This window comes from Haliotis rufescens, unplaced genomic scaffold, assembly GCF_023055435.1.
Source record: "Haliotis rufescens isolate VD_foot unplaced genomic scaffold, xgHalRufe1.0.p SCAF_15, whole genome shotgun sequence".
Lineage (NCBI taxonomy): Eukaryota > Metazoa > Mollusca > Gastropoda > Lepetellida > Haliotidae > Haliotis > Haliotis rufescens.
In genome coordinates, this window is record NW_025963835.1 from 3607626 (window position 1) to 3630571 (window position 22946).

At 40.3% G+C, this 22946-nt stretch overlaps 1 protein-coding gene across 5 annotated transcripts in view; it reads right to left on the reverse strand.

Moving 5' to 3' along the window:
- LOC124134945 (LHFPL tetraspan subfamily member 2a protein-like) overlaps nucleotides 1-22615 on the reverse strand; it is a 128842-nt gene extending 106227 nt beyond the window's left edge. For 2 of the 5 annotated variants that reach the window (XM_048396052.1, XM_046500060.2), the window contains exons 1-2: nucleotides 13720-14590; nucleotides 3016-4418 (exon numbers count right to left, since the gene is read on the reverse strand). In XM_048396052.1, coding sequence (XP_048252009.1) covers nucleotides 3016-3379 — 364 coding nt within the window. In that variant the 5' untranslated portion in view covers nucleotides 3380-4418; nucleotides 13720-14590. Of the gene's footprint in view, nucleotides 1-3015; nucleotides 4419-6672; nucleotides 6946-13719; nucleotides 14591-17034; nucleotides 17063-22503 lie in introns of those variants that run through there. The other 3 variants (XM_048396051.1, XM_046500063.2, XM_046500061.2) reach the window with 3 other exon arrangements.
- Between the last annotated feature and the right edge of the window lie 331 nt (nucleotides 22616-22946).

Below are 22946 nucleotides of genomic sequence, written 5' to 3' on the forward strand. Positions count from 1 at the left end.
TGGGTCTCACATGTTGTAGGCATGACAGAATCGAACCCGGGTCTTCGATGTCACGAGCAAATGCTTTACCTACTTGGCTATCCCCACCTCCCTAATTAAAAATGAACTATTCTATTAGTTTTTGTCTGACGTAGGATGCACACAAATATACTGAACCGGACAAAAGAAAGTATACACTTCTGAAAACTTGACTTGAACAAACCATTTACAAACGTAATCAAACGGGGCTGAAAACAGTCGCCGAAACACCGCAAACCTAATGTCCAAAACACACAACTATGATACTTGTATGGTATTCGTGTATATTTTTGTTCCCCCGCAGTTTGTGTCTATATTTAAACTTCAAGTAGACTAATCAATAGAAACATCACGAACTGTTTGATAATATTTAATTATTACACAACACGCCCACTAGAGCAATGTTTTCAATTATTGAGCTTGGTGGTAGTAATGCTACAATACAGTATCTACATATTCTTTCTGTTCTAGATTTGGAAACAGTTTATTTAAAGCAAATTCCTTCGTTAAATGTCAGAATCGTGGCGCCGTTCCCAATAAAAGATCATTTCAGAGAAGTTAGATGAAATTATCCTTATAAAAAGTGGCATTAATTCCAGTAAATTACATTACTTGGATCAAAGATCTCCTGGTCTACAGACCACCACGTCCAAAGAGAAGCATGGAATTGGTATTAATCAGGATTCAACATGGCGCCGGTATTTTGACGTTTATACAAACTGATAATTTAAGTACAGTTCAGACGTCTGTGTGTCTGTGTGTGATTTAGATGTTAAATAAATCTGATTGCTTGACATACCTTCTGACATAATTAGATATATTTTGTCAAAGCGTACTGAATATATTGTGTTTGTAACAAACATGAAACGTTTAGATGTGACGTTGCTTGACGTTGCTTGTCATAGTCTATATGTAAATTGCTATGTTTGCCGAATACAATACTGCATTGCTCGCTTATGCGGTGAGAGCATCACATCAAAGCTCAGTTGTGTTGGAATAACACTGTTACAGTGTCATCCATGGTTATTGTCACTTTAAGTCCGAAACACTGACGAGAAAATTGTGCTGACTAAGTGACCAACCATTTGATATTGGAGAAGGGGGGTTAAGATATTTTTGCAGTTACAGTTACTGTTTTTAATTAAAACCACGAGCTTGAATTTGTTTTGAAGACCTAGCGACATTGTAATTTGTGTGGCAGACAAGTTCTTTGAACAGTCTGAAGCATAATATTTTTTCAGGGACAAATTAGGTTTTTACGCTAAAATTAAACGACTTGAACATTATGTCAGTTATATACCAGCATGCCGGTCTGATGTGGGAGGAACAGTGATGCAGGTCTTAGACGTTTTAATTACCACTATCGTGAAACCCGTAAGCACGGTATGATGCTACAAAGATCAAACACAATCAGGGCGAATTCGAACCCACGGTCACAGGTTCCTGGTGCACCTAAGGGACGCAACTCTTCAACGCGAATTGCGACGCCTCAGACAACTAAGCCAGTCTTGCTCCCATGCACATTTTACCTGTGATCGCGGGCTGACCTGAACGCAAAGACTTGTACATTTTCTTGTAGTACATACACCACTGATCCATTCCTGCTTTAAGATCCTGAGAAAACAGGACTTTTTACTTTAGATACAATGACAAAACAAGTATGTTGTAAATAGGCTGGGCTATATATAACAACTAGGATAAGGGGAGTTTTGTGGAGGTAAAAAACTTGTTTATGATGCAAAGATGCATGCAAGCTTTGCACCGGCTACCCAATTAACCAGGACACGAAACATCTCCCTTCCCCTACGAGACACAGAACACATGCTTACTGTATGTATTTATAACACTGATAGCTTGCGCACGACACAGGAAAATCCATTCAGCATCGATTTGCCATTGACGCTCTAACCTAAGGCAGCACATGTAGAACAGAACATATGTGTTCTGCGTATGGGTCTAACATAACAGTTCCACAGTGGAATAAGAAAATGCCATTCATCATTGATTTTTAAAATAATCGGTTACATGCACCGTTAGGCATGTGAGAAATGTTGACCTACATAATGGGAATTCGTTGCATATGCTGGCTTACTTTTATGAATTTGGACGTAGTTTTGGATGATGTCTGAACGCAATACATGTAAAGTGGAACCTCTTCAGAACGGACCCTGTTATTCCGGCAACCCCGTCTTCTGGGGGATTACTGGGATGTCTTTACAGAGTTAACGGTACATACGTTGTCCGGATATTCGTTAACCTGAGAGGATTTTGGTACCGTCCGGTTAAACAGGGTTTCACTGTAACTGTTATTAACTGAATATACATGGCATCTTTGCATTACCAGATACAATCATCCCGCAGTCTGAAACATTGCTCGAGTTAAACGTTACGTAGAAGATTACGTAGAAACGTAACCGTAAACGACAGTCGGAACGTTTATACCGTGACATATAAAACGTAGCGTATCAACACAGCAATGTTATGGTCAAACGTAACAAGGACATGTTCGTTGCTTTTTAAAGAAAACTCTCGAAACACATTAACTTAGAATAACATAGTTACCAGTATATATGGGTGAGACTTCGAGGTCAAGGTCAAGGTTAAACATTGGAAAGACATGGGCAAACAATAGTGAACAGTCCAATGTCATATAAATGAAGGTAAGATTTCGGGGTCAAGGTCAAGGTTAAACATTAGAAAGACACTATCGTCACGGACAAACAATATTGAACAGTCCAATGTCATATAAATGAAGGTAAGATTTCGAGGTTAAGGTCAAGGTTAGAACACCCGATCGTCAAATACACGAATATATATTTCCGTGTCACTTCATATCTATGAGCGCGATAGCTTGAAGTTAAGGTCAAGGTTTTAAGGTCAATGTCAAGGTAAAAATAACATTAATGTGTGTAACATATCAATATGTATCAGTGTCATGGGTATATAAAAAAACAAAAAAAACCATTGGTATGTGGTGTGTAAATAATTCGCACTTACCCGCTATGGCCTGCATGTACCCTGAGACAAGCGCCACTCTCCTGGTATTTTCCTTCACCATACTCGTATTACACAACGCCAAGAAGGCCGAGAGACACATGAGGACACACCCAGTGCCATACAACACACAAGCAGCCTGCCACGCCCCCGACGGAATGTTGCCGAGGTGGTAGTAGCCGCCGTAGGCCGTGCACACGTCGCGGTCGTTCTCGTAACGCGAGTCCATGAAACAGTGCGTCACCATGCCGAAGGAGTGGCTGAAGTCGAGGTGCAGGATCCAAAACGGCTGCAGGAAGGTGAAGGTACACGCTCCCGCCACCAACACCGACAACACGGTCCACAGAACTAGAATGGGCGACACCATCGTTGTCAACGACGTGCTCAACTGCGACGTCTTGTCACAGAGACGGACTGATCCGGGTCTTATTACACCTGTATACCAGACCGTATGGACAGTGATTCAATAGAACAGTGCTGTTAAAAACCGTTACTCCTGAGTTTACCAAACTTCTATGGCACCAGATCGAGTGAGGAACGTTTCCAAAAAATAACAATGTTCTTCACAATCTTGAGAAATACAAGAGCTGCTCTAGTTTCAGAACAAAACGTCTTTGGTATTCAATAAGGCACTTGAGTACTCCATGAGGCTTAACTCAAATTAGAACGTCACTGAAAAAAGAACTTATCGACAATAAAATAGCGTTTCGAGTCCCATGAAAAGCTACCATTATCTAATGACCGAGCTAGCATTATTTACATATGTTCTCAAATAGCATTAACACATCCTTCAGATTACACACTGTGGAAAGGCACATCCGTCTCGCGTTATGTCTGTAGATTCAAAACTTCAGACAGTCTTTAAAGTTGGCATTCCATAGAGACGCAAATGAACTGCTCCTTTGAGAGGGGGCACACTTGAACGAGTATTATCGCAAAGCTCATTCGATAACTGGTTTGATCATGGAGTTTATATCATCACACGGTGTAAACCATTTATGCCATATGATCATAAATATTTATCTGCACATTCGGGCAAGACAAGTCCGTTAACAGAACCTTCTAAATAATCATGATGTACTCCACTGTGATCTTGTGTCGTGAGAGTGTATATCATTTTGAATATATATCCCAAAATGATTTCCCATATTCATCAAGGCAGTAATTCCAATACTCCGAGCAAATGGTTTGACCCTATTATGTACAAAGCTGTACGATTGTGTACGAAACTGTACGAAGCGATAAATCAACACGAACCTCCGCTGTAATCCCGCAGAACACGGATCCACTCTATGCACACATGCACTGCCTGACCATACTTAATCCCTCTATCCAGCTTGTACTTGTTGTAAGCGCCTCCAAGATCCCGACTTCCTCAGTTATTTAGCTGTCAGACTGGGCCGGACCTGTGGAGTAAACGCGATAAAGACATGTTGTGGTTAACCAGTATAAATATAAGATACACACAAAGGAATGTGGAGGAAACGTATATCCGGAATTATAACCATGAGTTTTGATATTTTTTCATGATACGTATTTTTCCACTGATGTGAACTCTAGACATAAAAACGAAATCGGATTCTAAAACGAAATCGGATTTTAAACGCATAGTCTGCAACATAATATCCGCTTATCAAAGTAGTATCATCATGATAATAATAGTCGTGGATTTACCTGTATATGAACACTTATTTTACACGCTAAGGTGTGTAAAGGACAACAGCGGATGCATTGTTAAATGGGATATAAAACGGCTCAGTTACCAAGAACATATTTTTTATCATTTAAGGATATACTGAGGACAGTTAACAGACTGGTAACAGACAAATTATGCAAACCTTTGTAATAGCGCTAAAACTATTTTTACATTTTCTTTAAATTTGCCATTGATTGCTGCCAAACGCTAGAAAAGATTATCGTATGTGTGAGTGAGTGACTGGGATTAGCTCGGATGCATAGATTACAGAGGATTAACACAGACATATCAAGTCGGAGACGTTTATCAATTAAAGCCCACGAAAACTGAGTATGATGTTTCAATATGTATAGGGTAGCGTAGTCGTCTACTTCGCTCAAATTCGTTGTGCAGAGTTACGTCCCTTAGGCGTGCCAGGAACATATAATCGTGATTTCGAACCCCAGATTCACTTTGGTTATATGTATACGTTCAGCTGTGCATAGTTGCGTCATGGTTATGTGTCTACATCTGTCAACATCACAACGTGCTCACTATGATGGAAAACATCCAAGAATTCATCACTTCGGGTATTCCTCCCATATCAAACAGACACGCCGGGCAATAACTGAAACACCGTTCACCTCACTCAGTACGTATGTACCCGTAAAGATCCGGGGTAGAACGGGGTAAGAACAGGTCTTCAGCAGCCCATGCTTATTGTAAAAGGCGAGTATGCTTGGTCGATGCCTGTCATCGTATCCCAATTGCTTGGATGATGTTCATGATATCAATCACTGGATTGTCTGGTCCAGACTCGATTATTTACCACTGTCATATAGCTGGAATAATGCGGCGTTAAACAACAAACAAACAAACACGGTAAATAAATTACGTATCCTTTCTGCATACGTCACTAACTTGTACCAATTGTACATAACCTTTACCAACACCGTGTGTAGACGCTACCTAATACTTAGTTACAAGAAGGATATTTACTTTAAAGGTCAAGTAAAACATATTACTGTAATGTATATACATATGATGTCAGAGATTTATGCGCCTTCCTGAAATAACCTGAAGGCACATTTGACTAAACGCAGCAGCTAACTTCACTCGACAGACACGACGGCGCTAATACGAAGCACATGACATAGTTGATTTCAAACGCGTACTTTAAAATGCCAAAGAGCATTTCAGTCCGGCTAATCCATTGCTTGGCCTGACACACGACTAGCATCGATTAATCTAAAATCGCTGTCTTTCTTCAACAGTTTCAAATAGAAACACAATGGTCAGTCATAAAGACAACAGTAGAAAATGCTCACACGTCAATCTATTTGTACAAAAGCAAGATATCATATATACCTATGAAATATGAATTACGGTATATAAGTATGCATGTAACATGATTAAAATAACCCATGTATGTATGGATGTACGATGAAATGTAACTATTCAAACTATCAATAAGCTAATGCCAATATTGATCACGAAATTAATCCAAACATGTTTCCATGCGAGTGTAAGTACTCAATTATCTTTAAACATAAGTACACACACACAATATATATGATATATAAATACAAACATGAAACACTTTACTTTGAAAAGCATAAACGGAATTTCGATCGCAAATTCCTACAGTTAATTAACATATTTAACCTGAAGTATGTACACGGCTAAAATACGATCCGGATAATTACCATAAAAGGAAATTAAACGTGAATCTATTAAAACAACATTTTGATAAAGTCATCGACACATAGCATCAGCACAGACAATTCCTAAATGCCATATTAAATTTCCATTAGCGTTGAATTCCAACCATTGCCACATCGTCACCCAATCAGAAGGATTGTGGTATAGAGAATTTTGCAGAAATCACTCAACATCGGAACACTTCAAAAGAAAAATCGATATCCATGGTACCTCCAGTTATAAGTTAAACCGGAACCAAACCAATTTAAACCTAACTTCCTTACTTCAATAACGAATCCACGCGAAACCCTGGCAACAACTTCTCGAACAGGAAGGACGACAGTCTTCCGGGACAATGGTATGATCACAATTCTCTCCTTGCTCAAGACGATGAAGGACACGTGTGAAAACTGCTTTATCAACTTCTCGAATTGGAAGCACAAGACAAGTCTTCTAGGACAATCATATGTGTAGGTTTATCCCCTCACTTGATGCCAGCGTCCCGTCCCAGGCTGGAAGGTTGGGTCCAGCTGCTCTCACTGTCCCGCAGTCGCGGTGACAGATGTTGCATGACGTTGCGATGTAGGTGTCGTGCCGGTACCGTTACCGCGGTTATGTTGTCAGTTCGTGTATATATCAGTGTTATTGATTAAAGGTTTGTCGCCCATGGAAGAGTCACTAAACCCCTTTTGTGCGTGCTCTGATTGGCTATATTGGCTTTATGGTTAATGAAATCATATTGCACGTGAATCATATTTGAACGTTTTGGGGATCGCGTATGTGTTCATTCCTTACCCTCCTGGAGTTCTGAGATCAGAGTGAGTGATGTTTTACGCCGCTTTGAGCAATATTCCAGCAACATCACAACAGAGACACCAGAAACGGGTTTCACACATTGAACCCACGAGGAAATCGAAACCGGTCTTCGGTGTGACGAGCGAACGCTTTAACCACAAGGCTATCCCAGCGCTCTTTCAGATCAGAACGAGTACCTAGTACTCCATGCTTGTCGTAAGAGCTGCTGGAATGAGTATTGGGTGGTCCCAATGTTGGATCTGGCTGATTGTGTGTCATCATGAGGGTAGATTGTTAGGCATCATATCAACCATTGGTTTACTGATCCCAAATTCGAATATTTTGGGATCGACTGCGGCGTAAAACGTCATTCACTCATTCACGCCTAGCAAACTATTGTACATCCTTTGCAACAAGTACGCAGGCCCTAGAGACCCCAGACCTTAGAGAATATATGAACAAACGAAGCATACTCAAATCTAGAATGATTTGGCAAGTCTAGATTGCCACAGCTCTAGGAAATCAAGCATTGTCCTGGGCTCCATTTGGATTTTGTTTGTTATTTTGTTGATATATAATTTAAATTTTAACTTTATTTCTGGGACAAAATGTTAGTTTACGGAGACGCATGTAAGCGCAAGTATGACACAGTTACGCATCAACGCACGAGTATAATTGCTTGTTAGGGGATGAACGTACGCATTATGATACACATGAACAGCTACACATTTAGATATTAAAAAACGTAAGGTCGTACGGGCGGGAAAACACGTATATGCATATGGACGTTCTTATAACCAAAATTACTTACCTATGATAATAAAATAAATAAAAAAGACCCGCATTCACAGAGGTTTATATTTTTAAACGAACAAACACATGAGTATACAAGAGAATATTTACACAGCCATAATGTCTTTTACGACTGTTCAAGCGCATACTCCAACACATATGCAGAAACATCAATGAGAGTTGAGTCTGTGTGTGTTCGCCAACACGTGACAGCGGACATATGCACGTGCATGTGAGGGTCATCTGTGTTCGCATGTTCCTAGTTTGGATACTCATCGCTCAGCAAGAACAAATTTGCCTGCTAATGGAACATGTCACTCTCTCTGTGGAACATTCTAGGAAACTGGGGCAATTTGCTTCTCTGAATAAGTAATTGTGCCTTATTCCTCGGAGTCATTTCAACACCGCTTACTGCTGTTTAGGACATCAAATTACAACAGACACCTCACTTCAGCACTATTACTTGGTTTAGAAACACTCCTGGTTCAAACATCTAGATTCCAAGAAGTGCCTGCTTCTAATATGAATTTAAAAATAATAGATTAAAAAATATATTTATTTCGCTGTCCCTTTTCAAATTGTGTTTATTTTGTTAGCTTATTTACGCTAATTTGAAACATAAGTTACACATGATAATAAAATGGATGTAATTATATTTACAAAGTTCGCGATATCATACTATGTTATTAGCAATAAGACTACCTGGTTTCCAGGGGATTGCTTTGCGCCGAATCCGCAATCCTGCAGCTGCGTTTAAAATTACTTAGCGATATAAGTTGTGTTTGTTTGTTGTTTATCGCCGCACTCAGCAATATGACGATATAATTAAAAGAAAATTATCAGATAAGTAATAAAAAAATATGATGCGGTAATTCAACATGAACAAGAAACACCATATAGTAAATTAAAACCATAGCTCAACCCTCTAAATGAACAGGTGTTTAAGTAAGCATTACTTACTCACTTATGAGGTGGAAATGAACAAGAGATATCGCCATATAAATGTGCTAAAAACGCCCTAACTCTCTTCAACTGAACTGATACACTAAGATACGTCTTAACAGTGGACTGCATGTCTTCACATCCCTTCACTTCGATATAAGGAGTCGAGGGTGTCATTAAAAAGCGATTAAAATCTCATTCAGCGTCTAACTCCACAAGGACGCATTATAGCCGTTTAAACGCATGTCTTCCTCCGCGTCTAACCGTTGGGCTCTCCTCTGCATCTTCCTTCCTCTGTAGATGGTAATCTGGTCCCTAAGTGGTATTTGTGTCGGACGATATTACCATTTAGTTTGTCCCGCCTAGATACCTACATACACGCGATGTGAGAAGCTTGGAGAGAAGTGATTGAAACAGGCGAATGCAGTATTGGTTTGTCCCACCCACAAATTGCTTGTATTTTTGTTTTTTTGTTTAACGCCGTATTCAATGTTCCATTTGAATGACGGCGGTCTTTATATCCAGTGTGGACCAGACAATCCAATGATTGATATAGTTAACATCAATCCACGACGTCTTGGTACGATGATCCTGAATCAAGCCACCGAATCTGACCGCTCAATCCAATGACAGCCGAACCTCGCTTATCCGGACACTGACATGTTCTTCTCGTTCTTCTCATGCTACATCGAGGCTTGGAGTGGATGAGTGAGTGAGTGAGTTGGGTTAGTATTCCATTTATTTCACTTTTTTATTTGATTATTTAATCGTGCACAGCGTGTTAGGAATGTCCGATGTGATGCAGGTCTTAAACGTTTACGACTTTGGTGAAACCAACGAGCACGGGTATGGTGCTGACAAACCTAGAAACATAATCGGGGCGAACCGGGATTCGAACCCATCATCACAGGATTCTGGCGTATCTAAGGGACGTAACTTTCCCGGATTAGAATTTCTCTCAAAAAAACAACTTGAATAAATCCAGTGGTTAGGCGTAGAAAGGAATTTATACTTTCATGAGAGGGTTTGTCTGGTCCAAACTTGTTTTTTTACTTATTTTACAATAATATTTTCTGCTTGCGCATTTTACAACATTCACTCACCAGCTCTCAATAATCTCTGGCACCACTAAGTATCCCATATCAACACTTCTGGTCTGGGTACTTTAAAACATTACGTGCATTTTTCTATAGCTTGTCAACCGACGTTTCAACACGGATTTGTTCCCACGCTAACATTTAGTTTTAACATTTCAACTCCAGCTATCAATTTCAAACCCTAAATCAACGAACTCTAGAATCCCGCCTACCACTCTCACAACGAATGAACGACGCGTTGCACATTGACTTCACCTTCGCTTACAGGGGCATCGTTCGTTTCTACTGCCATACCAGGATATATGGATTCTCTCTATTGGCATACCTTGGTATATAGATACTCTCTAATGTCATACCATGATATATGGGAATTCTCCTTGTCATACCATGGTATATGGATACTCTCTATTGGCATACCATGGTATATGAAACTCTCTAATGTCATACCATGATATATGGGAATTCTCCTTGTCATACCATGGTATATGGATACTCTCTATTGGCATACCATGGTATATGGACATTCTCCTTGTCATACCATGGTTTATGGATTCTCTCTATTGTCATACCATGGTATATGGATACTCTCTATTGCCATACCATGGTACATGGATACTCTCTATTGCCATACCATGGTATATGGATACTCTCTATTGTCATACCATGGTATATAGCAACTCTCTATTGCCAGCTGCAGGGGCGGTCGGGTAGCCTAGTGGTTAAAGCGTTCGCTCGTCACGCCGAAGACCCGGGTTCGATTCCCGACATGGGTACAATGTGTGAAGCCCATTTCTGGTGTCCCCCGCCGTGATATTGCTGGAATATTGCTAAAAGCGGCGTAAGACCATACTCACTCACTCACTCACTCTCTATTGTCATACCATGGTATATGGAAATTCGCCTTGTCATACCATGGTATATGGATACTCTATATAGTCACACCATGGTGTAAGGAAACTCTCTATTGTCAAACCATGGTATATTGAAACTCTCCTTGTCATACCATGGCCTATGGATACGCTCTATTGTCATACCATGGTATATGGAAATTCTCCTTGTCATACCATGGTTTATGGATTCTCTCTATTGTCATATCATGGTATATGAAAACTCTCCATTGTCATACCATAGTATATAGATACCCCCTATTGTCATACCATGGTCTATGGATACTCTCTATTGTCATACCATTATATATGGATATTCTCTAATGTCATACCATGGTATACATATACTCTCTTTTGTCATACCATGGTATACAGATACTCTCTATTGTCATACTTTGGCATATAGATATTCTCTATTGTCATACCTTGGCATATGGATACTCTCTATTGTCATACCAGGGTATATGCACACACTCACTCACACCAACCCTCGTTATACCCACTCATTCAATAACTACCCATATCAAATCCTGGATCAAGTTTAACCCCCTTAAAGTTAAGGTTACAAGTTCTTACACCAACGTATCTGATAATATGAACACGTGTTCATCCTTTAGCTATCCGCAGCTTGTAACACTTAGTGGTCTGAAGTGACCTAGTGATTGAAGCGTTCGCCCCTCACAGTGAGGGGATAGTGGATAGGTTGTGATTGTAGCTACGTCAATGAACACTCGGTCGACATGGACTTACTGAACCCAATTCTATGCCCCGTCGTTTTATACAGTTGAACCTCGTCCATCCGGACGGTATCGCTCGAAGTGAAATCGCCCGGATTAACAAATGTCCAGATTAACGAATGATGGGTACGGCGTCATGTACTGTAGCGTCCGCAATATGGAATTTCTGGAATAACAGGGTTCGTTAAAAGAGACTTCTGGAATAACAGGGTCAGGAAAACGGTATTTCTGGAATAACGGAGATCGTATTACGGTATTCCTAGAATAACGAGAACAGTATAACGGTATCCCTTGAATAACGGGTTTCGTATTGTAGGATTTCCGGAATGAAGGGGGCCGGAGTTTACTGTAAATGCAAAAAAAAAAAAAAACAGCTAAAATTCTACTCATGTAGTCGACGGATGTTGATACCGTGCCCAACCTTCCAATATTAAGCCTAAACACACAGCTACTTTTTCTTAAAAAATACAGCCTACAACGCAAGCAGATTTTATACAATGTCCAAGACTTACTCCTGCGTTTTACAAATAACAAAGTGTCTGGGACAGAATAGGTCAGGTACCCCACTTGCAAGAGCCGATCAGGAAAAAAACAAACACCGCGAATAGTTAATCGTGCCATCAACCACTAGTTTCTCAGGCCCAGTATCGATTGTTAACAGGCCGTCGTGAAATAGCAGTGTTGAGCGGCATAAAACAACACTGAGTCACTAAAAACTGCGCAGGTATGCCTGTTCATATCTTCTTATATACCCCGTGTGGCTAAACCAAATCTACAGACCCAATCATTCTTAACACACAACCATATAGTGCCCAGCTTCCGACATAGGTCATCAATTTCCACCACTACATACATAAATGTTATAACGCAGTGTTAGGCCCGCTGACATGAAACCCATTATTGGCATCTGACGGCACCCATGCATCACGTCCAAGGACATGTTTACCACAGTATTTACCATCAGGACAACCAACTAATCATCAGCGGCCGGCGAGGAGAAAGACCTCGACTTGACTTCCCAATACCAAATAAACGGCCATAACGCGAGTGGCTATTTTCCAGCTCACTACCGCACTCTTACTATAGAGTATAGTCTAATTAATTGACGCGGAAGATATTGACGCTATATCAGATCACAACGCAAAGGAGGTCCCAAGTAATTGGGAAGAAATAATTGCAAGTTTGAGCGGAGACACAATTTGCCACATCCCCCCTTAATCTATTGGCCTTCATAATGAATGAAAGGTACAAAAAAAAACACTGACACAATTCCGCCCAGTCTGAGCGGCAAGTTCCAGCCTCGCATAGTCTGGCTGATATTTGATTAGCGATGCAATCATGGAGAAGGTGATGCTTCAACTTGAGAGTTTATAGCTAAGCAGGAAGATAGCTTGACAACCTGACAGTGAGAAAAAAGAATATTTTTCGCCCATTAATCCGACTTGGGCTAACCTAGACTAATCAGAGCTTCAACACGTTTCGACGTTACCATAAAAAGCAGCCATTCATTTTCTCCTTCTTGATGCTTGGTCGTCTGTTAATAACAAAGCAGTAAGAATTCTTATATGCCAGACCCACTTGAGATAAAGCTTTTGACATTTTCGACATTAATGCTAGTGTCAGCGGGATATAGCGTATTTTTTATTACAAGATAATCAGAAAACGTGCTTATTACCTCCAGACAGGGCAGAAAGTAAAATTAGGAAGACACGTGCGTTAATAAAAACCTTAATTAACAATTAACGAGTCCTTTGTTTCTCGTTACCAAGTGCACTCAACGTATGAAACATGTGAAACTTAATAACGTGTAGTCAAACTGTCATTAACATATTGTGCAGGAAAAATAACACATATTTCAGAGAAATAATTAAAATTGTAAACTCTCACAACACTAAAATTATACACTACATTCACTATGACAACTTACCTTCTGAGATATCGAAAAACTAATTTAACGTTTCTATTGATCTTACGTGTTGTACATAATAGTATGATAGGGGCAGATATACATTCTACCTGAGAATACCCACAATTCCATCCGCTATCATTCACTTCCGGTTCCCGTGATAGAAATTACTCACGTGCAAGTTCTGCTGTTACGGGGCGGTCGATGTTCCCATTACATTTCAAGTGTCGTCCTCAATTATCTTCACTCTGCTTGTTTATTCAACATGTGGACGGTGGAAAAACAACAAAGCTTAATTTTCTCGCAACTTGTCTGCATCCACTTCACGCATTGGGCAAATAATGCAAAAAGTGTCACTCTGATTCCGTTTTCAATGCCGTATAGATTTTGTCTTAACTTGCCACCACCAATCTGCCTCGTAACATCGTTGTATAGAACTGGTAATCCCCGTGCACATGGAACCCTTAGCACCAGATTTCTTATACAATCCAAGAAATCAAATTCCCTGAACTTACTTTTGCCCAAAAAATCAACACCGATTCCAGGAGTCAAAACTTCTTCAAACTTTAATCCATTCGGCAGATATCCTTTTAAACTTTGTAATCCTCCAAAACATACATCCTCACGGACATCCAAGCCAAGTTTAAAGACCACATTCCCTTTGTTTAAGAACAAACAAAAAATAAGTTGTATTCCTTCCAACTCGAGCGTCCCGACGGGCACAATCAAGGACAGATACCTGCTTCCTCGCTTTCCTAAGTTATATAGTCTTGAAGAATGTATCAGTTTCACGAAACACAATGTAAATATCCTCCACTGAAAAAGACACTTGCTTCTTTGTAAGAGTCAAATACTGTCAGTCCGTTATTACGAAACTGCTTGGGTCGTCTGACCAGCTAATATTGCTCTCTCCCCCTCGTACAACAGTTGATGGGGGTAATATCCGTCCGGCCCCCCGAGGCTCCCTCTATCCGCACGAACGCTGAGGGTCGGCTAAGGAGCTCTGTCATGCGAGAGAGTGAGAGAGAGTGTGTATACCCTAAGCCCGTACAGAGGTCCATATGTCTGCCACTCTGTTCACGGCGAACAGCTACAGTGCTAATGGTATACATATAGAAATATGGAGAGGGAAAGGGGAAATATGGAAGGGTGAACGCGACACAGTGAAATGGGGTCTCTAAATATATGAATGGTAAGCAAAATGAGTTTAATCACAATTTGTGACTAATCGGAATCTCTGTCAATACCGGATCAGATTAATGGCCTATGTGGTATCAAAGGTCAATATTAATTTACCACCATCTATATGTCTGTAACAAGTGATGAAAATAAACACATCATTTTAAAAAAATGAATACATTGGACACAAGTATAGCTGAAGTGTAATTAAATATAACGCCGATTTTTTACTCGGTGACCTTTAGTTTGCGGATTTGGAAGTCTCGGTTCGTAATTTCACCTACTTATTGTCCGTTAACATTTCAAAGAAGCTCATTGCTGTCTCAGTGTATATATGGTTCCCAGGAACACTATTCATTAGCGAGAGGCCTTCATGTCAGCTCAAGGTTCATGGCAATGTTAAAGAATGACAGCAGCAATGCTTTCGTTGTTCAGTACCTTTAATACGGCCGTAATTCCATAGGAAGAGGATCTCCGTGTTAATTCTAGATTATGTAATAAATAAACAAACGGGGTCTGCAATACAGCCAAAATAAACAACGGTATTTCCCATGGTTTAAATCGGCATCTTATTTTATTTTCACAAATCGATATAAAATTGAGATGATTATTAAAAACATAATCAAACACAACACAAGACTTCAACCTCAATCTATCAAAATCCAATCTAGCCTCGGTATTTCTGAATCAGGTCCGGCGTTCTGTATGGAGTTGATTAAATTTTCCCATACAGGCAGACATATGATTGACTGGCAAGCGTTACCTGACGTCAAACCAACAAATTAATGTTCTCCGGTTATTGTGCTCTGTACGTCTACAAGATTTTATTCCATATAATTCATTTTGATATATTTTGGTCCCAGAATGCAAAATTTTCAGAACGGTTCGTTATGTATTATGCAATACAAACGAATTTGGTTTGGTTTCGAGAGTAAACATACGCGGTTCCATACAACTGAACACTTGGGTTCGAGAGTATACGTGCGAGTTTCCATACCGCTGGTCGTTTGGGTTCGAGAGTATACGTACGAGTTTCCATACCACTGGACATTGGGGCTCGAGAGTATACGTACGAGTTTCCATATCACTAGACACTTGGGTTCTAGAGTATACGTGAGAGTTGCCATACCGCTGGTCGTTTGGGTTCGAGAGTATACGTACGAGTTTCCATACCACTGGACATTGGGGTTCGAAAGAATACGTACGCGTTTCCATACCACTGAATCCGTGGTCTAGTGGTAGAGCGTCCGCCCGGAGAGCGGAAGGTCCGGGGTTCGATCCCCGACCGCGTCATACCAAAAGACGTTTAAAATGGTACTTTTTGTTACCCTGTCTGGCGCTCGGCACTAAGGGGCTAAAACAAGGACTGGTCGGCTCGGAGTCAGTATACTGTGTCTGAGTGGGGTATTCATGTTAAACTGCGGCATGGTATCTCAGTGAGCTAGCACCATAAATCGGCATCAGTCCGGACTAGTACAAGCAGACTAGTACAAGCAGCCACACACACACACACACGTGCATGCACGTCGCTATATAAGCGCAATAATCTTGGACGCGACGTTAAACCCTATTTCACCTCATCTCACCATACCACTGAACATTTGGGTTCGAGTGTATACGTACCAGTGTCAATACCACTGGTCATTTAGGTTGTTAGGTTATACGTCATGGTGTTCATGCCACTTGACATTTGAGTTTGAGAGAATACGTACTAGTAGCCATGATATTGGTCATTGTGGTTCGAGTCGATACGTACTAATGCCAACACAACTGTGCTTTGTGGTTAGAGGATACACGTACTAGTGTCAAGACAAATGGTTATTAGGGTTCGAGAGTAAACGTACCGGTGGTCATTTTGGTTCGGGAGTATTTATAGGTAGTAGTTTCTATACCACTGGTCAGTTTGGTTCAAGAGTATACGAACTACGCCACTGGTCGCTGTAGGTGCATAGTAGTGCCCTACACTACTCGTCAGTGTGGTTCAACAGTCTTGTCTATACGAACGGTAACCGTAGTTCCAGAATATACACGTGTACGCTATTCACCAAACGAATAGCGAATGTGTTTCCATGTGATATAAACCTACTATTGTCAAGACGACTTGCAATTTGTGTTTCGAGTAAATGCATATTTACAAAACGACTAATTATTATGGATAAAATCATTCTACGTGGCGACAACTGGTATTAATGTATGCAATTGTATTCAGATGGCCGTAATTCATATCATTAACGAATTATTAACAACACATTTAAAGAAATCTAAAGAAACTGAAAATATTCGAAACAAATCATTTTCAAAATCACCCTACCTGCGTCGTCGGCTGTTCGTTCACACGAGCGCAGCTATATCGCTTAATCTTTGAAAACAAGCCAAGGTAAACGAGAAGACCTTTACCACACGATACATAAAGCTGACTGCTTGCTTATGGCTATATGTTCAACAGATGTTTACTTAAGCTTGTATCACGCGCATAAACATGTATGTGTTCGTTTATACTTACACCGATATCCTCAATTATTGCGTATTCTGTGGGGAATAAAGTCTAAATATCGGGGGCTGGCAAATATCATCTGTATAAATATTACGATTGTCCACATGTTTGAAACAATATGCGGCATTTGGTCTTATCGTTAAGAGGAGCGCCATCTACAATCACAAAAGTCATCACGGTGCTTTAAACTTATACAAACAGTCTTAAGGAAAACAGGATCATACGGCGATATCACATGGTTCATTTGAATAGAAAGTTCATAAAGAAGGAGTTTTGATTCAGGGCGGCCATTACTACGTATCCCTTCTTGATCTCACAGGTTTAGTGAGGTTCGTTGTAGTCGTTGCTCCATTTGATGGAGAAGAGGTTGCGGTATGAGTCGCTTGTATCGGAGAATATCAATTTGTTATTGTGGTATAAAGTTGATCCCGGATGAAGATGTTTTGCATCTGATCTACATTTCACTTTATTGTAATATTCAATCCTCTGAGGTTATAAAGATGCGTTTCTAGATTAATGGTTACAGCGTTCGCGCGTCGCGATCGTGCTGAAGCTCGGGTTCGACTCGACCAATGCAAAAGTCCTTTTATGGATCAGTGATATTGCTAGAGTACTGCTTACATTGAAACACTCGCTCATATTATATAAACACGAATTATGTGTTCTATATATTACCAAAGAGTGAGTGAGTGAGTGAGTTGAGTTTAACTCTGCTTTTAACAGTATTCCAGTTATATCACGGCGTGTTCGCTTAATGTGGGAGGAAAGCCCGAAATTATGCAGGTCTTTGACATTTACAATAACGGTGAAACCCACGAGCACGGGTATGGTGCTGACAAACCTAGAAACATAATCGGGGCGAACCGGGATTCGAACCCACAATCATAGGTTTCTGGCGTGCCCAAGGGACGCAACTCTGCACAGCGAATCGCGGCGCCTTAGACGACTGGGCCACCCGTGCCCCCTTATTACCCAGATGTCTACATACAGAGACGAATTTTAGTGTTTACCTATAAGGGCAGCAAGTTGCAACAGCAGCGTAGCAACAATTTCGTCGTTTCTAGGACCTCACGTCACAATAATTTTCGAATGACGTCAACAATGCCGTCCCGATGACGGAAGCAATACACTGTTGTCTCATGACGTGTTATGACCCAAGGGCTCATATGTTTTTTTATGAACCCCGATATGTTTGTCCCAGTAGGTAAAAATGTTTGTTCTTTAGACACTTTTGTCTAAGACGCCGCAAGACGCCCCGGTTGCGTCCCTTACACGTGACATAACCCTATGCCTGTGGGTTCGAATCCCTGGTAATTGGCTCTTCAGCACCATACCCTGCGTCAGGGTTTCATCAAAGTGGTAAATGTCTAAGAAATGCGCCATTTTGGGTTTTTATCCCAAATCTAACACGCTGTGACATAATCTAAATATTTGTTCAAAGCGGTATTAAACCCAAATCACTCATTCGTTAATACAAAAAGATAATTTGATGAAGAAATAGATCATCTAGAGTTTCAGCACGTTCTAAAGATGATGATGCAGCGTTTCAAATGAAGTTTCATTAAATGTTTCTTATAAGAAATGTTTCTTTAAAAAACTACACTTCAGATGGAATGAAGCGATATTTTGATTTCATTTTAGATGTAATCAGACTGAAATTTTTCAACTTTTTCTTCAAAATTTCAACTTTTTACAAAATGGAAAATTTCCTGATCCAATTTCCAAAAGTTAAAAAAGTAAATATTTAAATCTTGAACTCTTGACAAGAGACAGAAAAAACGAACATATGCCACAAATAGTTTACCTACAGCATTTATAAAAAACTAAGTGGTGTTAGAAAATACATTAGCTGTGGTGGATTAGTTTTGAGCTTGACATCAGTCTGATTTGACACGGGTTTCATGACTGCCTGGTTTAGATTATAGAGAGCGACACGTCAGTTGGGTAATCAACCATACACTTCCACTAGTAGCCGTATCATGTTACGTGGTAATTTGGGCGCGAGACAGCCGAGTTGAATGCAGGTCACGGAAATACCACCATTCCTGCTATTTATTGAAATCCCGGTAAACTGGACCACGATAATCCGGAATATACGTTTTCCGGACGTTCACCGTTGGGAATGTTTATGAACATTCGTTAAACCGTATTTGCTAATCCGGACGATTTCATATAAATCGGTTCAATCTGGATTAATGGGATTATACAAGATAGAATTTGTATAAAGTATCATTAGTTGTAGGACCGTGGGGTGAATTAGAGAGAATGAGATGGAGTTTAACGTAGCTTTGAACAGTATATTAGTTAAATCACGTTGTGTATGCTTACTGTGAGAGGAGTAAGTGAGTAAGTTGGGTTTAACTTGAGTCTCAGACCATATTTAGCCATACTTAACCTTTCGCGGACACCTGGTGTCATCACTTATTTCAGTGATCCATTCATATAATGTCCATCGCTTTTGCTTTTAACTCTTAATGGATTCTATTTCGGCATAATATTCGAGATTGATTATTCTCTGGCGTTGACGTTTCATGCTGTACATTACTATTAATCATTTGTGAAAACTGGGGCGGTCGGGTAGCCTAGTGGTTAAAGCGTTCGCTCGTCACGGCGAAGACCCGGGTTCGATTCCCGACATAGGTTCAATGTGTGAAGCCCATTTCTGGTGTCCCCCGCCGTGATATTTCTGAAATATTGCTAAAAGCGGCGTAAAACCATACTCACTCACTTGTGAAAACTAATTCCTTGTCTTACTGACCAAGATAGTGTTCATATGGACAATCATAGCTTCCTGGAGATGAATAAAAAAGTTATTTCCACAGTGAATACATGTATGGTGTCGTTCAAAAGAAACATATTTTTACCGCATACTTTGATAATACCTAAGAACTAATACGCTGATTTGAGAAGTGTCATTTTGATCTATCTCAAGTAAATTTACCTGTATTGCCATATTTCAGCCAAATTTTAAATTCTTTGATCTCGCAGTTATATGTTGGCATAACAGCAACTTCGAGACAAGTCATTCCACGTTTACTTCGAAACAAGCAGAAATATATATAGCAGTGTTTCGATATAAAACGATGTGTAGGCCCAAGTGGAAAGTAGCATTATTCGATATAACCAGTATTCAAAAGTCGATTCCCAATAAATAATGCACCTTGCGAGAGATAAGTCGAAATAAATATATTTTGATATACGCACATAGATATAAGTCGACACAAACTATATTTAAAATAAGTCTCATTCAGCACAACAGTGATCGAGACAACAGATTTAACGTTCACTGACGGAGATGCCATGGCCAGTACGTGAGATAGTCACACAACGCCGTAATGTCGTTGCTGAAAGAAACGTCCTCGCACAACGTGGGATCTAATAACCACTGGCCTAAATGTGCCAAGCTCAAATCGCCGACGTGAAGACGACCCAACTATTTTCTTATTACAGTGTAATGAGACCAAAATGAGAATCCACGGTGGTATTGTTTTCCTGACACATCGTAGTATCTGTTGTCGTCGTGGATATTGCCGCGACACCGGACCCGGTTCGATGTCACGGGCGGAGACAAATCAGGGTCAGATGTCCAATGAAAGAAGGCGGTCATCTTCAGAGTGTGATATTGCAAGCCACTGTCTGGGTACTATGTTACACGTGTGCAGCTATACTGGTAGAATTCTAATAACTACCATAACGCTGGCAAAACTGATGACAACCCTATAAGGTAATAAAGTAAGGCCACTGTTTAAAGACAACCCTATAAGGTAATAACGTAAGGCCAATGTTTGAAGACAATTCCACATGGTAATAAAGTAAGGCCACTGTTGAAAGACAACCCTATAAGGTAATAACGTAAGGCCACTGTTTGAAGACAACCCTATAAGGTAATAACGTAAGGCCAATGTTTGAAGACAATTCCACATGGTAATAAAGTAAGGCCACTGTTTGAAGACAACCCTATAAGGTAATAAAGTAAGGCCACTGTTTGAAGACAATTCCACATGGTAATAAAGTAAGGCCACTGTTTGAAGACAACCCTATAAGGTAATAAAGTAAGGCCACTGTTTAAAGACAACCCTATAAGGTTATAACGTAAGGCCACTGTTTGAAGACAATTCCACATGGTAATAAAGTAAGGCCACTGTTTAAAGACAACCCTATAAGGTAATAAAGTAAGGCCACTGTTTAAAGACAACCCTATAAGGTAATAACGTAAGGCCACTGTTGGAAGACAACCCTATAAGGTAATAAAGTAAGGCCACTGTCTGAAGACAACTCTACAAGGTAATAAAATAAGGCCACTGTTTGAAGACACCCCTACAAGATAATAAAGTAAGGCCACTGTTTAAAGACAACCCTATAAGGTAATAAAGTAAGGCCACTGTTTAAAGACAACCCTATAAGGTAATAAAGTAAGGCCACTGTTTAAAGACAACCCTATAAGGTAATAAAGTAAGGCCACTGTTGGAAGACAACCCTACCTAACTACCATAACGCTGGCAAAACTAATGACAACCCTATAAGGTAATAAAGTTAGGCCACTGTTTAAAGACAACCCTATAAGGTAATAACGTAAGGCCACTGTTGGAAGACAACCCTACAAGGTAATAAAGTAAGGCCACTGTCTGAAGACAACCCTACAAGGTAATAAAGTAAGGCCACTGTTTGAAGACAACCCTACAAGGTAATAAAGTAAAGTTACTGTTTGAAGACAACCCTACAAGGTAATAAAGTAAGGACACTGTTTGAAGACAACCCTACAAGGTAATAAAGTAAAGTTACTGTTTGGAGACACGTTGATTAAGTAATGCTTCTATCTGAAGACAAACATACACGGTAGTGGAGTAAGACTGCAGTATGAAAACAAGCATCAACGTAATGAAGTGACTTCTGTCTGAAGACAAACATACAAGGTTAGAACGCAAGGATCGTCTGAGTGAGTTTGGGTTTACGCTGCTTTTAGCAACCTTCCAGCAACATCACGACGAGGGACACCAGAAATGAGCTTCAGACATTGCACCCGTGTGGCGAATGGAACCAAAGTCTTCGGCGTGACGAGCGAACGATTTAACCACAAGGCTACCCCATGCCCCTCATGTGCAAAGGGGATTAAGTGTGCATACATGTACATGTTAAAAGAATTGGCTTTAATTTAGCAGTTTTAAAATTAAATTAAAAAATGTTATCTTCAAAACATCGCAAAGTGACAAAATCTTCCAAATATCGAAACGTACATGTAACAAAGAAATATTTCACAGTATTATTTATCAGTAAGGATGGTCTTACCTGTCATGCTGCTCCTAGAAACTACGTTTACATCACATCCTCGTTAACCTTTCAATGGCACTGAATACAACACATATTCTCAAACAGCACATTAGCACAGACTTATCAGATGTATGCATATTCATACAGGCAATCACTCCGACTCACGGCCGAATACAATCGGCTTAATGGCCCCTTATGTCTTCTGTAAGTTCTGTTACGACCGCTGTACAATAAGGTGCCAGTCGGATCCATCGCGAAGGTGCTACGTAGCGATGTGGCTGGGGAGAGGGGGCGGGGAGAGGTGGGGAGTGAAGGGGTGCATTTTGAAGAAGATGTCGGTAGCTTTGAGAGGGGTTGCGGGTACGGGGTGAGGTGAGGTGAGGTGGATTTGTAGGAGTGTCGCAAGTTGGTGGGATGGGTGTGGCGGATTTTGATTGGGTGAAGTGTATTTTAAGAGAGGA